At 35.7% G+C, this 17123-nt stretch overlaps 1 protein-coding gene across 1 annotated transcript in view; it reads left to right on the top strand.

Annotated features, from left to right (window-relative positions):
• Positions 1 to 13697, top strand: part of LOC107656283 (coiled-coil domain-containing protein 136-like) — a 28370-nt gene extending 14673 nt beyond the window's left edge. Inside the window, 7 exon segments of the mRNA XM_016444043.1 lie at positions 1 to 43; positions 2831 to 3142; positions 6521 to 6638; positions 8468 to 8741; positions 9356 to 9490; positions 11631 to 11745; positions 13624 to 13697. The exon segment at positions 1 to 43 is cut by the window's left edge and continues 32 nt beyond it. Of these exon segments, the coding sequence (XP_016299529.1) occupies positions 1 to 43; positions 2831 to 3142; positions 6521 to 6638; positions 8468 to 8741; positions 9356 to 9490; positions 11631 to 11735 (987 nt within the window). The 3' untranslated portion in view covers positions 11736 to 11745; positions 13624 to 13697.
• Positions 13698 to 17123: the final 3426 nt, after the last annotated feature.

Here is a 17123-nt window from a genome sequence, read left to right as displayed (position 1 = left end):
CACCAGGCCGAGAGCTTTACGAGACAGATCCAGAGACTTCAAGGTAAACAGAAATAGAATTAGAAATAGATGTGTATGCACCACAGTGCTAATAATTGAAGTCAATGATAAAATGAATAAAATTAACTTAGTAGACTTCAAAAATGACAGATACAAATTGCTTTACTCAGTCATCAAGCAGCACAAATACCCTCTTACATTTAGCATATTGAATAACAGCTGTGTCCAACGCTAATGAATAAACATTCTTGATATATCAAGCTGTTTTATGATTTCAACACAGACCCCGGGCAATTTGAAGAGGCTATTTTCATATTCATGTCTTTGTGCTGTATTAAAAATAGTTGCTATGGCTATGGTTTGAAATATTATACCCATACTACTACCCAATATTATACTATTATACTACTACCCAGATAACATTTGCCACAATGTGCAATATACATTATAGTACAATGCACTCGGTGCTTTTATCCCACAATGCAATGTGCTTGATTTCACCTTCCTTTTCTTGAAACATTTTGGTTTGAAAAACTTTAAATTACTGAAACTTTAATTACTTTAAAAAAAAGTTTTTTTTTTGTTTTGTTGTATTATTTTGTTTTATTTTTAATTACTGTTTTATTTGACTATTTTATTTATTGTCATTTTGTTTTGTTTTTATGTCATCTTATTTCATTTACTATTTTATTTACTATTTTTATTTTATTTTATTTTATTTTGTATAATTTTTTATAATTTTAATTTAATTTAATTTAATTTAATTTAATTTAATTTAATTTAATTTAATTTAATTTAATTTAATTTAATTTAATTTAATTTAATTTAATTTAATTTAATTTAATTTAATTTAATTTAATTTAATTTAATTTAATTTAATTTAATTTAATTTAATTTAATTTAATTTAATTTAATTTAATTTAATTTAATTTAATTTTCCGAAATTATATTTGGATGGCACTCTCTAAATGTGACAATGTAGCATACTTCTGTTTAAAATCTTAATGTTTCATACTGCGTACTGTTTCACATATTTTTTTTAATAGTAGACAGTATGCACTACCAATGCAGCTTCATTATCTTTATGAATGCATTAAAATTGATAATATCAACTAATTGCATTACTCTCTGCACGTCATGTTGAAACACTTCCGCAATGTCTTCAAACTCTTTGTATTCAAACTCAATGTTATCTGTAAATGCATTATGATGGGATTATATCAATCAGTCAGGTAACTACCATAGAATCCTTCAAGCTTGATGTCATTTCCTGTGGTTGATATCCTGACATCCCATTTCCATTGGTTTGTTTGAGTGCTACTTTGGTGCAAGAGGGAGTAGAGAGGGCCTTGTGTGAGCCGTGGAGAGATGGAAAAGCAGAGATGATGGAATTGTTGTTCACTTCCCCAGTGACTCACTTTCACTCTCAGCGGCTGTGCTGTAATTAAATTAAATGAACTGTGAGGAGGCAAAGTAAACCTGCGTTTGCAGAAGTGCACGGGCTGTACCGAAGTATCATCATGAGTAATAGAATCACAGATATGAATAACACAAACCACTGCCAGAATCAGATTCACATGCTGGATACCGGAGAAAACGGTTCTTTGGTTTAATCACAGCCTGTGACGAATTTTTTTTTTTTTTTTTTTTACGGTGTTCCCGCCTTGCAAGAGAAAGAGACTGATTATAGTTTTCCAGAAGCCCCTGCAGACTAAAATTCACACTTTGTGGTGTTAGTTTAAGAGGTTTTGACATTTTTTTTGCTACTTGACAGCTGGCTGTGCTGAGTGAATGCTGTAATGAGACGTGAAACAAAGGCCTGTATTTTTCACTTCAAATATTCTTGATTTTCAGTGAAGTGGCCGATTATAGACCTCAAATGGTCTTGATGTCCTCAAACGGTGCATATATAAATGCTACATGGATTTTATTAGTTAGTTGACAGCTCATAAGGTTTTACAAGTGTATGCATACTTTCCCTACCATTTGTAAGATATTTGAATTAGCATTTATTTTTATATTGTCAGTTTTCATTTTAATTTTAGTAATTTGGCATGTGCCTTTGTTAATTGTTTTTTTTTCTTTAATATTTCCATTTAACTTTATTTCATTTGTATTTCAGTTTTGAGTCATTTTAGTAGTACTTAAATTTCAAACTTATTTATTTCAGTTACCAAGTTGCCAAAACAACATTTCTATTTTTTGATTGATTTTATGTTTAAATTTGTTCATCTAATTTTTATTTTTTATTTTATTTCAACTTTTTTACCCAAAAACACACACACACACACACACACACACACACACATATAGTAATTTTTTTATTACTATTTAATTTGATTTATTTCCAAAATAAAACCTGGACATCACAAACTGAAATAAATGTGTATCATACCATTGTTTAAAGTGTAAATTTTTGGATCCTCCATACTGTTTCAGATGTTATTTAAGAAAAAGTAGGCAGTATAAAGCGTCGTTAGGTGAAAAAATAAGTTGTTGTTTAGATATTAATTCATACACAAAGAATTAAACCTGTGCTGCCTGAATCAGTTTATAACTTATGCTTTATTATTTTGTCTTATTTTATCTTTTAAAACTTTTTAGGCACTTGGGGATACATTTTTCTCACTTATTTCCCAATAACACATATCAATACCATGGTATTACCTAAGAGTACCATGTGAATGCCATGCTATATGAATACGGTTTTATGTTATACTTTGGTACGTACCAAAGTACCATTGTATTATGATATGACTGCACTGCAATACTTTTTATTACCCGATTTTCAGTTAAAAGATGTTGTTCTGTCCCTGCTTCTGACCCACAGCCCAGCTGCGTTCAGTGCAAGAGGAGCTGGACAGTCTTGAGGAGGAGAAGGCCAGTGAGCTCTGGGAGGCACAGGAGGAGCTGCGTGTGGCAGAGGAGGAGGTGCAGGAGCTGCAGCAGGCGGCGGAGGAGGCGGCAGCTGAGCGAGAGAATGACATCGCTCTGCTGCAGGAGGAACTGTGCCGTCTGCGCGCCACGCTGGAGCGTCTGCGGGGCACCACGCAGGAGTATGAGCTAGAGCTGACCACACTGCGGGCCGAAATCAGCATGAAGAACCAGCGCAGAGAAGAGCAGGAGAAAGCAGGAGGAGAAGGTCTGATTCCCACCACACTACAGGCTCCCAAACTATGCCAGCTAAAACGACCAGTTTATATCAGCTTGAAGTGTAGTTTATACTGGCTAGTGCTGGTTTGGTGCTGGTCTGGCTGTTTGCTAGAGATTAGTGAAGCCTTGCAAAGGTTGGTCAAGGTTGTCCTGTTAGTCAGGGACACCAGCATAATGTGGTCCAAAACACAATGAATGTGACTAGTTAACCGTTCCATCGTCCTCATCCATTTAATCTGTATATTAAATACGAATGTAGTGGGATTCACTCGTATGAAACTCAACACACTCTTAAAACTGTGGTAATATGGGAGTAAATGACCTCTAATGACCTCTAATAAGCAGTGAGTACAACAGGGAAATAATACAGCACACACTCCTCACACCTCTCCAAAACAACTCTCTGCGGTTGGCAGGACGGGCCCATTTTCCATGAGGGTGTGTGTGTTTGAGATCTGTTGGCTGTGTGTGCTTTGGCACAATCTTGTCCCTTATGTTTGTTTGGATGTGCTCAAATGCAGAAGCTAAGAAGAGTGAAATAGTGTGAATGCAAATGTCTGTTTCAGTTTCTATATGCAAGAATCACATACACAAGTCACTAATTATCAGAAACACAGATGTTGTGTGTGTGTTTCTTTTGCCTACATTGTGGAGTACATGTGTATTAAAATATAGGAAAACCTGAAATCACAACATTGTCAACATTCACCATTAAGGGAAAATTGCTTAATCAGTGTTATTATTGTTAACTAAAACGAAAACGATTAAAAACTGGTTTCTGTAATTGAAATAAAGCTGAAATGAAATATATAGAGCTGAAATAAAAGTATAAATATTAGATGAAAAATCTCAACTTTAAAAAAAAAGAAAGGAAAATTAGAAATGTTGCTTGGGCAGCTAACTGAAATACATTTAAGTTGAAATACTAAAATAAATAAAAAAAAACAACAACATAAAAATAAATCAAAGCTAAATAAAAATATGTATTCAACAAAATATAATAAAAATGTCAAAACAAATTAAAATGAAAACTGAAAATATAAAAATGAAAGCTAATTAAAAATATTACAACTATAATAGTATACAAATAAATATAAAAATACATATAAAATACTTAACATTGGGCTTAATAATGCAATAACGAAAATTTAATCATGCTAAAATGTTTATGTGAGGCTTAGGTAATGCCATGCTAATATCATTATAGCGTATTTTCAATATAAAAATAATAAAGGTTTCTATAGACTTATTAGTTCAATATAAAAACAACATACAGTTCACCATCATAGAAAATCAAATGAATGTATTTTCGTGGTTCTGCTTATCTATAATTTTGGGGTGTAATTCATCTATTCCACACACATGCAAAGTTACATGCTCTGTGGAGTCAATTTTTCCAGACCTCGTCTGTGTTTCTGTACATTAGCCAGCTGAGATTTCTCCAGCAAGACTTTTCGTTATATCACATAACCTCATTCCAACATTACTGACAGATGCTGATAGCAAATAAACCCCGCGATACAGACGTTTTATCAACTTTTCTTCCCCATTGCCTGATACGACACAGTGCTCTGATATTACCCAGAATGCATTGTCACTGACAAATGCGAGGGTGTTACAGGTTCTTTCAGTGTCTGAGTGTCTGTTTGACATTCTGACAGAGTGCAGGACCTCCACGGAGCCCCATTTGTCTGGTGTTGATGTCTTTCTCTTCCTCTGAGGGCGCCGGGGCTGCTTTCTGCTCCCTTGATGCCGGTAGAACTTTACTATATTAAGATCTGCAATAAAAACAACATACCAGTGATTACTGCTGGTGGGGTCGTGTGGTTAGATGCGCTGATTGCAAAACAGTGTTGAACATGAACACACCAGGGCCTTGATTGATTCATTTATGTTAACTCTGATTTGGGGTCAGATGCGACTGAGGTGAAGTTGTTTATCGGTGCATGAACTTCTGATGGTTATTTACACCACGTACACATTCAGGCCTGGCAGAGACAGAGTGCAGTGTTGTTTGCAAGTGAGATTCCTATTAGATTAGAGGCTATGCTATTGGGGGTTGAACATTGCACCATGTGGGGACGTGCAAAGCAAACATGACTCCTGATTGACAGGTCAGACTGCTGCAGCAGGAAGACAGCAGAATGGGTTGTTTTCATGGAGACTAGTTGCAGGATTTGGTGTGTGTTTACAGCTCCCTGGTCAAATGCTCACTATTTTCCTGCCATAGATGTGTAGCCTCTGTATTGTTTGTTTCACGATCAGAAACAATGCAATTTCAATGCAATTTGGCCTTTAGGACAGTAGGTATGTTCCAAGTGGCATGCTACCATGTTCATACTATAATTTTTTTTTAATGTAGTATGCATACTGGGTCACGGTTTGATCGCACTGGTAAAAATGTAGACGTATGTACTCAAAATTTGATGAATAATACATGATCACTCACTTAAGTAGATATGCAATGATGGTCATGTGACAACAATGTAGTATATGGCTTTGAAGCGGTTATCGTTCTATATTGTACTGTTCAAATGTTTTACTTTTTTTCAATGAAAAAAAAAAATTAATTTAAACTTTTATTCAGCAGGGATGCATAAAATTGATCAAAAGTGACATTAAAGACATTTATAATGTTACAGAAGACTTCTATTTCAAATAAATGCTGTTCTTTAAACTTAAATTTAAAGAATCCCATAAAAAATGTATCATGTTTCCACAAAAATATTAAGCAATACTAAATGTTTCTTGAGCAGCAAATAAGCATATTAGAATATTTTCTGAAGGATCATGTCTGAAGACTGGAGTAATGATGGTGAAAATTCAGCTTTTCATTCACAGGAATAAATGACACAAATCAAAAAACAGTTATTTTGAATTGCAAGAATATTTCACAATTTCACATGCTTTGATCAAATAAATGCAGGCTTGGTAAGCATATGAGACTGTTCAAAATCATTAAAATATATCATGACCCTAAACTTTTTAACGATAGTGTATTATTATTCAAGTGCAGTTTATCAAATTTTAGGCAGAAGATATTGTGCAGTATGCTCTACTTTGGTATACTAGTATTTTGTTCAGAACATAGCATGTGACTACATTTGGAATAGCATACTGTGTTTTTATAGTATATTGTATTTGCAGTTTGGTTAATGTAGAAGATCATCTGGGTATTTCATGCATACAAATTGCATAATGTGAACAGTATACATACTGCATACTACAAAAAGTAATATGGTAGTATTCCATTTGGAACATACATGAATTTAGAATAGCAGACATAATAAAAGTAGTAATGCTAATAGGCTATTCTGAATTCACTGTTTTTCCCTACTTCTACTTTGACTGACATCTGTTCGGACAGGTGACATGGACCAGCTGATGGAGGAGTGTCGCTGCTTGAAGGACGAGTGTCAGACTCTGAAGAACGACAACAAGCAGCTCTCTGAGAAACTGGAGATGTTGGAGCAGCAGCGAGCCAGGTGATTGGCCACACGGCCTGTCAATCACACCAAACAAGACAAATTAGCCACTGAGCATCGCAAACTCAGTCTCTGTTAATAAGGCTGGCGTGACCACTGAAGCATTCAGCCATAATCTGTCTCAGTGGACACTCTCACTAAAACTATTTAGCAGCTATGAAAGTGTTTCGCAGCAACATGAAACATTAATGATTGTGTATTTCATCTTATCCAAATATTTTGGCAGCGAGATGAGCCACAGTTGCCGTACAGCTATTTTAAGACATCAAGATTTCTTTGTCTTTATGAATCTAATTCAATCTTTATTTAAAATGAATGCTTCTGTAAATAAACCGTTATGTTTTTTAAACTAGTGCTAAATGTTTCAGCTCAAAATAATAACTGTTCTGGTAAGTGAAAACAGCTGATTATAAACAGTTTAAAATTTTGAAAAGGTGGTGAAGATTAATATTATTTTTCATTGGCACAGTTTGATTTTCTAATGCATCACTCAATAAGTTGTCTGATTTGAGTTGTAAATCTGGCCAAACACACATTTGTGGGAGAGAAAACCAAAGAGTTGTCGAGATTTTGAATAAATTATTATGAGAAGGAATCAGTAATGAGTACTGCAGTGCGGCTGTCACACACACACAGTATCAAAGTTACAGTATGAAGCTAATCTGCAAAGAGTGCAGCAAGAGCTCACAAGTTCAAGTACATTAGTAATAGGGGTGTAAATCGGATGGTTCGTCACGATACGATATCGATTCTCATACCCAGCGATACGATATTTGCCGATACTTCAAAAAATTCTACGATACGATTCGTTTCGATACAGGAGTATATCGATCGATATATTGATATTATGATATTATATATCTATTTTAAACAACCATCTACAGTTTTATTAACTCACAAATGCAACCAAAATATATACTACACATTTTTTTTTTTAAATAATAAAGAAAATAAACAATTGGAAAAACAATTCTGGCTGCTACTATGGGCTCAGTGCTAAAAATCTTTTCTACAGATAACCAAATTACAAGCAATAGCAGAAAATAAATACAATACAACAAAGACACAAGTTCAATAAACAGTGCTTTTCAGGTTTCTCAGATAAAATTTTAATAATAAATTTTCAGGTACGCTACAGAAATGTAATAATCAAATGTAAAATAACTGCATAGTCTTCACTGTATAAATTAAATATAGATTAATAATTTTTTATGTTACAAAGGTTATTTAGTCAGGAGCAGTGAGCACTTGTATTTTTATTTGACAGCATTAGATTTATTATTAGTTTGCTTTCACTATTTTAAGAACCAAGCACGGATTTAATATAGGCTACTGATACACATGCCTTTTCTTTCTCAACTGTTTATGTTAAGACATATGCCTAACTGATTGTGTTTACTAGGTGGAAGAGAGCTCAATTTAGTATTCGTGCGGTGTAGTCGCGGCTGTCTGTGTGCGTGCGCGCGCTTCAGATGTGTGCGCAGAAAACTTCTGTTCCGCAAACAATCCCGAGCGACTTTTATGCTCACTTTGTGCCTTCGGGCAGTCCTTATATCGAGTCCTGATACGTGAGTTTGAGCGAGAATGCACGCGTTGGCGGTAATGCATAAACGGACATTATGTGAAAATGTGGACAGTGCCAAAATAAGAGTGCCTATTTATACTACAGATATCGATATTTTATGTGTGGCATCGATGCATCGTATCGTCAGACGTCGTATCGATGTATCGATCCATATCGATTAATCGTTACACCCCTAATTAGTAATACACTAAAAAATGCACCACAACATAATTGTACTGTACATTTCCTACTTTCATCCTGACAGCTCAGCTGATTCATGCCTGGCCCTCAAAGCAGAGCAGAATGATGGAGAAAATGACACAGAAAAAGATGTAGAGAAAGAGGTGATGGCCGAGGGTTTCGTCAGCACGTTGGAAGTAGGAGGTGGGAATCTGGTGGATGCTTACACCCAAAAGAACATCTCCTTTGAGGGGAAACCCATCACCCCGATCGGGATGAGTGGAGGGTTTTCGGAGGTGTTCTCCCTCAGAGACCAGCTGAAACAGGCTGAGGAGAAAGCATCACAGGTCCAGAGAGAGGTACGCAATGTCCGGAATTTACTCTAGTTATAGAATTAATTTAGATTATTTGAATATTTTGAGATTTACCATTACCACCTGGCCAAAAAAACTTTAGAGTTCTATCTACCTATCTACCACCTGTGATGATAATGTCTGATAATTAAAAAAAGTTTCATATTTTATAGGTTAATAATAGGCATGCTAATAAGCAACTAGTTAATAGTGAGAATTGGACCCTATACTAAAGTGTTACCAAAAATACTAAATAAAAACTCAGAAACTTCACTCTCAGTATGGGGTGAATTGAGGTCACGTCAGGTTGCAAACAAAACCATCTGTCACAGTATTGACAAAAAGTGTGAGCCAAATACTTGATGGTCGCAGAATATCTGATTATTTTGTCTTCAGTTGTTCAACAGCATGACCTTGTGGGAAATATCGCTGAAAAACCCTGACAGTGTGACAACAAAGAAAATCTCATTCCTCTGTCCTCTGTTGAATAATGGAATGATTAAAAGATTTTTAGTCAACTACTTTCTGCCACACAAGCTAAAACTCTCTCTGTGACTCAGTGAATCTAATCACTTGTCCTCTATCATTTGTTATTTCTCTATGTCTCTCTATTCTTTTAGTGTGAGGGACTAAAGGGAGAGCTTATGGAACTGCAGGGGCTGTATGAGAGTAGCCAGAGGGAGAGGGCGGAGCTAGAGGCGGAGCTGCAACGTTGTAGGGCGGAGCTTGATCGGCTGGCTGGGAGGAAGGCTCAGGTGAGGGGTCATAAAGGGGGTCGGACATCAGTCATAACCCACTGCTTTCTTCCAAATCCATAAGAGCCATCACTCTAGAACTTCAGACAGTGAACGTGTGAACTCCTTTGGGGTAAAAATGTGACCTCAAATAAATCACTGTACTGTACATATGCTGAAAACAAACAGACATTACTCACACAGCAAGTAGGGCGAAATATTATCAACAGAATGGCACCATGACTCCATCGACCTACATGTTTGTCAGCGTTTGATAATACTCTGTACATGACTAATGTTTTGCATGTGGGGTCAACCACCAACTGAAGCGACCATCTGTCCAACAGCAGTACCTGTCTTTCAGAGCGCATCCTGTCTAACTAAACCACTCCTCCATTTTCGGTCGAGTGTGTATGTTTCACTTTGGGTTGCTTTTTGCCCTGTCACACACATTGATTCTGGGCTGTGTGTGTTTTCACATCTTGTGTTTGTCAAACCTTTAGCAGCTAATGTGTCTAGCTAGTTTTCTTGATCCACTGTAGTATATCAAGCTTTTGTGTGTGTACAATGTGCACTGACATAGAGGTCTTTCTAACCCCTGTACTGTCTAACAACAAGGTCTTAGAGTGAGTTTTTCCAAGCCACAGAAATCCTAATTAATTAAGGGTTTCTTTCCTATCAAAGAGTCTGTCCAGTCTGAGTACCATGTCCCATGTCAATCATCCGTCCTTCATAGTTGTAATTTAATTGTGTGGTTAACCCCTCACTCACACTGTTCTGCCGCCTACAATTCCCATGATTCCTTTAAGGAATGTTCTGGGTTAAATACAAATGGAGCTGTATCGACAGAATCTTTAATATGCTAGCAAATATCACAGAAAACATTCAAATGAAACAGTCGGGTTCCAGAAGTAATAGAGAAAAATGTTTAGTTAAAAGCCACTTTGTTTACATATATACGTTTAATCAATTGCAAAATTTTAAAGAATTTCACTACCTATAAAAAAAAAAGAAAGATCCACCAATCAGAGAAGCCGCTGTTGCTGTAGAAACAGAAGTGACCACACCCACTTCCCATAAAGCATTGTGAATGAAGTAATAGAGTCATTTTCCTTACACTCTCAAACTACTTAAATATTTGCATATATTATAAATATTTGAATATTTTGCTATGATGTTAATATGATGTTTTTATAATGTCAGTGACTTTAAGTCAGTAGTTTTAATGTAGTTTTGCACTGAAATTTCAGGAACCAAAAATATTCAGCAAAAAAACTTGAAAAACTTAAATTGGACAAAATAGTTTTGGAGGGCCGACATCATATATTTATGTCAAGTTCAAACACCCAATTACTGAAACTTAATTTTCAGTTTCAGGTTTTGGCTAAATTAAAACTTTGTGAAAACACTTAGATAGTTGATAGACGGGCATATGGGGGAAAGATACAATGCTTTCTCTTAACATGTTTGGTTTGTTTGTTTATACAAACAGAAGGATGAATCCGAATAATTTTCTGTGGTATTCAACAACATGTCCCAAATACTGTCGACAGATTTAACCCGGTAAATTGGTTTAATACTGTGGGCTGGCTGTGCAGTGTGGGCAAGGATCTTTAAATGCCAAGATGGTGACCTTGGCTCTGTGTTTATCAGCCGGAGGGTCAAAACGAGCACAAGGTTTCCATTTAGTGTTTAACCATCTTTGCTGTGTATCTAATCTTAGTGTATTTTCCTGTCTCCCTGCTCCCCCGTGGTCTTTCATTGCTTCGTTCTGTTGCTTTATAACCACTGAACACCTACATAAACATATCATAAACTCCCATATGCTCACGACGCACACTGAACTATATCATATTCCAAACAAATTTGATGATTCCTGATAAACTGCTGGCATATCTATCTATCTATCTATCTATCTATCTATATATCTATCTGGTTGTGTTTTCTCCCTTTCATCCTCACACTCTTCATTCTTTCTCTCTATTACTTTATTATTTTCCATATTTTACCTGTAATTCCACATGTTCACAAACCTGTGTGTGTAATCATGTGTAATCATTACCTTATTTTGAGTGTCTGTCATTTTTTTTCTTTTGTTTCTCTCACCACCTCTTCCTCCTCTTCCTCTCTCCATCCCTGCACCCCCTGTGATTTTCCTCAGAGCTCCACTCCTTCGTCTGCATGCCCTATTCTCTCCATACCCTTCATAGGAATGGTTGTAATTATGGGCCTGATATGGTGCTGCTGGAAGGAGCTCTTGTCCTAAAGGGGGAAAGGTATGGCTTTGCCTTTTCTTTCTCTAAGAGTCCAGAGATGAGCCTATTTTTGTTCCTCCTGTATTGTGAAACTCATCTTTATCCTGGTCAAAATGTAACTTTTTATAAGGCACAAATGGTTACAACTGTCATGCTAAACAAACCTGTTTGCCCATTAGACACATTGCCTTATTCTTTACGAGGGCCTTTTATGGATGTGCACATTGTTTCACAAACATAGTTTTCCAGTTAACTAGTCTGAAAAAACTATCATCATTTACTCACCCACAATTTGTTCTAAACCTGTATGAAAAATTGGTAACCAAACAGTTGCCGGTAGCCATTGACTTCAACAGTATAGGAAAAAAAAAAGAAAGTCAATGGCTACCGGCAACTGTTTGGTTACCAACATTCTTCAAATAAATCTTCTTTTGTGTTCAACATAAAGGAAAAAACTCATACAACTTTGGATTAACTTGAGGGTGAGTAAATGATGACAGAATTTTCATTTTTGAGTGAACTATCCCTTTAAATAATCATATAAGTGTGAATTTACAGGACAAACTTCATTTCTGAACCAAGTTTGTGACAGAACAAAAAACTGCAAGCCTAAACAATGAATGAGGCTAACCCATGTATTCATTAGCATGTACTAGCCACAGTCTTGTCTGAAATGTTACTGACAAAATAGAATAATTCTTGTCAACATCAACAAGTTGATTTCTCTATCTTATTATTCTAAAACATCTTTCCTGGACAGAATATTTCAGCATCTAGTTGCATTTATTCCTGTCATTTCAAAGGTTTAAACCCCCCCTAAACAAAACACAAACATTAAGAACTCTCATTCAGGATGGAGTATGTTAAAAATGGGTCAATTCTTTGAGCAAATGTAACCCTGTATATAGAAAAAAGCATAAAAAACATCCTTTTCCCAAAGGAAGTTGACTTGTCTTTAGTTAGATTGCCAAATTAGATTGTGCTTTTGTAGTTTGGACAGCAGAATTTTTGCATCATAGACATATTTCTTATATTCTTCAGTCAGGATGTTTGGCACCATCAAAAATCAAGTCATTCAGACATCCTCTGAGATTTCCGAATGTTATTATCCCAGCCAAATGCATGACACAACTCTGATTTCCACAGTTCTGCTGCCCAGCGGGGCCAACTGAAGCCCCACGCACACACACTTACACAGTTCTTTGATTCTGCTGGACTGTCATGCAGTTTCTACTGCCAGTCTCACAACACCAGATGGACAGAGAGTAATAGAGTACGTAAAAAAAAACGTGTGTGACAGTGATTGGAGTATTTACCGGGTCATTGCTCTTGGCTTTGTATCTCTCCACATTTCTGGATGGGTATATTTAGCTCTCAAGTCCAGCGCTATTACAGAAGATGACTGGAAATAAACAACTAGTCCTCAGAAGGTTCATTAAAACCAGATCAGTTCTGTAGCCTCATTCAGTTTCCTCTAGCCAGAGATCCAACTCTGATTTGTGTTTCTGTTTCATTGACATTTGTGAGTGTGTACCTGCTTCAGTGAACACTTGGTCAAGAACATCGAGGCCTCTTGTCAGAAAAAGTACATGAATTTTAAAGTTAAAGAAAGTTGGAAGAGAATATTTTTAATTGTAATTTAAATTTTAAAAAATATGTAAACGTTTACTTTTACAAAATCAGAGATGCACAAAATATTGGTTATCAGCTTAAAAATGTAAAAGTATATATGTATAAAATATAAAAATGTAAATGTGTATGGCTGAAAAACTGTTAAACAACCAATGTCAAATTTCTATTCTTATAATACTATCAACCAACAATAATTAAGAGAAAAATTTAAAAAAAATTTAAATATGACTTCCCTTGACCTCATTCTCATCCTCTCATTGACCTCAGGAGAGTGAGGGAGACTGGAACCTGGTGATGGTTGTTGCAGTGGCAGCAGCAGCAGTTCTACTCATTCCCTGTTTCACCAGAGCTCTGGCCTGAGCGCTGGACAGGAAGTGACTTCATCATCCCACTCTGCCCATGGTACACAATTCTATCACCCTGACCACACTTAACCACCAATGGGAACTGAAAACCACCACTCACCTGGGAACACAATAACACATGGCTTCCAAACTTGACGCTTTTTGGTGTGCATCGTGATGCTGGTTGTTTGCCGTCTCAACTGCTTTGCTCTGCTTTTGTAGACAATCATATCCGTTTCGACCAGCAGTGCTACAGACACTGACGCCATGCTGTGAGTATTTAAACGGTCAGAATGGACGACGACTCTGAGAGCTTCTGATTGGTCTGGCTCCCTGCTTTCCATTTCATCAGTTGTTTTCTTTCCCAAAACTATTTGCCTTATCACTTTTCAATAGAACATTTGCACATTTTATCTCTATCTTCCCGATCGCTTGGTGGACCGAAGAGGATGCCGTTCTTCATCAACAATGCTTTGGATGCAGCATATTGCTTTGTGCTTCATTGCTTTTGGATTAGGTAGGAGCATGCAGTACTTATTTAATCTTCCTGGATCTTCCCATGTTGAATAATTACTTACCAAAGTCTCAATATTGTCAGAATCATTTGTGTTTAGGTTCAATAACAGAGTACTTTCACTTTCGACCACTTTCGAGCATGTTCTCTTTGGTTTCAAAAACTCTGTAGGTATCTGTACAGTACTTCTCTATATACTAGCAAAGGAGAATACTCATGTAATGCATACTATTTGTCATTTTTACATTAATTTTGGTGAAAAAATTCAGAGTTTGAAGATTCCAGGTGGGTTAAGGTTATTCTAGCAAGTAAATGTGCTTATTTTAAACTTACACAGATATTTTTGTATCTGAATTGTTTATTCCAAGACATGAAATTTGTAAATTGATTTTAAGTGTGTAGATTGATAAATGATGCTAAAGAGTGATAGATATTTTTATACAAGGGTTGACTAATGCATACACTAAAAGAACACTAAAATAATTCTGTAATGAAAAAGCACAGTTCTACTGTAATTCCACTGATGTTGCATTGATAATTTCATCTGAGGTTATATGCGTTTTTTTTTTTTTTTTTTTTTTTTGCATGTTTGCAATGACAAAACACAGCTGACATATATATCTATACAATCTCTTCTCTGCAAGGAAACTGACAAGAGTTTGAAAGGTTTTACATTTGTACAAAATGTCATGAAAAAGTGCTTCTCAACTGGTGTCTGGACCCAAAAATGAGATGCAGGTTGTTTATTTTAGGAAAAACTGTCCTAAAATAAAGTTAAAATACTGTAGCAAAAATAAAAAGCTTATAAAAATGCAAAATAAGACCTGAAATGCTTTCCATATCATTTGTAGTGAGTAAATCTTCCCAAATCGTATCATGCATATCATTGGACCTATGCAGTTCATGCTAATATTAATAAATGTTAATGATTGACCTTTTTTTTTTAAATACAAAAACTATTTTAGTAGTGTATTTGGTTGCCACTTGATGTCAGTGTAAAAACCAGCTGAGAACTACTATCATAAACCCTTACAGAACACCATGACAGATGTTTCCTACAATGCAATTCAAATCTGTAGCATAAATAGCATGAATTGAGTAGCTAGCTAATAAGAGTGAAACTTCCATACTGCCTTTCACCAAAAAAAGTTATAATGATAAGAAACTTGTCTTAAATGATGTATATTTCACTAAAGACGTTTAAAACTGAGAAATATGTACTTATATGTAGCTTTTTACATCAGAGGTCACAATTTTGAGGTCTTTGGGTGGATGGGGATTATTACAGATGTACCTTCCTGTATGAAGATTAATAATACTGTCACTGAACTCATATCCATCATGTAATGATTCTGGTAAATGAATGCTTTGAGCCTCGAGGTACTATTGGTACGAACAGAATCTATGACTTTATACTAACAGTATCTATGGCTATATAACCGTTTCTGGTATACACACAAGTTGTCTTCACCTGATGTCTTTTAGTGTCATTTTCAACAAACAGCACAAAGTAGACTTCTGATCAAAGTGACTAAATCATAGTAGACATATTTGCTTGCAGGCGGCTGACTAGCGTTGTGGCAGTGATCTTTGTAGTGTGGTTTTAAGACCTGGCATTAGTTGTTGCGGAGTCTCAGTGTTTGGGAATATCTGCAGTATCCCAAGGTCGTTCCAGTGCCGTTTTCTGCTATCCTGTTGATAGACTCAGAACTCCGTGGTAGCACAACTGAATGTTCAATGTATCAGTGGTCAGCTGACTTTCTATAAGACAGTGCATGCTACACCGTGATTTGTCTTTGAAATAAACGTGCTATTTGTCCTGTACTGCATTGGAAGGTTTGTTACTTTGATGAAATGGAATTTGAAAACGTGTTTCACATCAGAAGGAGCAAATTTATTTTTCTCTTCCACTCAGCACTTGTAAATGATGTAATATGTACAGATTGTGTATTTGCATGTCTGTGGCAGTAGATTCTGCATGCCGAGTGATAGAAACCAGTGGTAGATTTTAGCTCCTTTGACAATTTCGTACGATTAGACTTTGCATGATTTGTCCAACTCCAAGTTTATTTTTGCATTTTCACGTGTTGAAAATGAAGACCAATTTCATTTAGGTTCTCTTTTAATTTGTTTTATCTGTTCACTCAGTTACTTTGGCTGTGGATGAAACTTATGATTTGAAAGTGTCCAGAATATTTCCAAATATGCAATCAGAGTAAATAGCAACTTGTGGAAAGCCCAGGCTTTCCCCAAATGGACCTTATTATGAATTATTATATAAAATGTTTCACTTTATCAGTGAATTTTGAATGTCACATTGTTTTAATTTAAAGGAATAGTTTTATAATAAATTATATTATATTAGTATAATAAAATTATAATTTTCTGAAAATATATTCACCATCAGGGCTCAGGCCATTCAAGATGTAGATGAGTTTGTTTTTTCAGATTTGGATAAATTTAACATTAATTCACTAGCTCACCAATTAATCCTCTGCAGTGAATGGGTGCCGTCAGAATGAGAGTACAAGCGGCTGATAAAAACATCACAATAATCCACATGTGCCACTGTATTATGGTCTTGTGAAGTGAAAAGCAGCGTTTTTGTAGGAAACAAATGCATCATTAAGGCATTTTAACTTTAAACCATCACTTTTGGCCAAAATATGAGTCCATAATTCATTATAATGCTTCCTCTAGTGAAAAAGTCCATCCCTTGTTGTCCCCTCACATCAAATTCCAAGACATATTTGTTTAGAACTGTTGCTTGATCTGAGCATATTTCTCTCCTGATTCAGAGGAGATGACTTTTTCACTGGATAAAACAATATCACGGATAGAGGACTCATATTTTAGCTGGAAGCATTGGTTTGAAGTTAAAACCCCTTTATGATGGATTTGTTTCTTAA

The sequence above is a fragment of the Sinocyclocheilus anshuiensis genome, unplaced genomic scaffold, assembly GCF_001515605.1.
Source record: "Sinocyclocheilus anshuiensis isolate Anshui unplaced genomic scaffold, SAMN03320099.WGS_v1.1 scaffold183, whole genome shotgun sequence".
Classification (NCBI taxonomy): domain Eukaryota; kingdom Metazoa; phylum Chordata; class Actinopteri; order Cypriniformes; family Cyprinidae; genus Sinocyclocheilus; species Sinocyclocheilus anshuiensis.
Note: the sequence above shows the minus strand (reverse complement) of the source record. Positions and strands in the feature narration are given on the sequence as shown.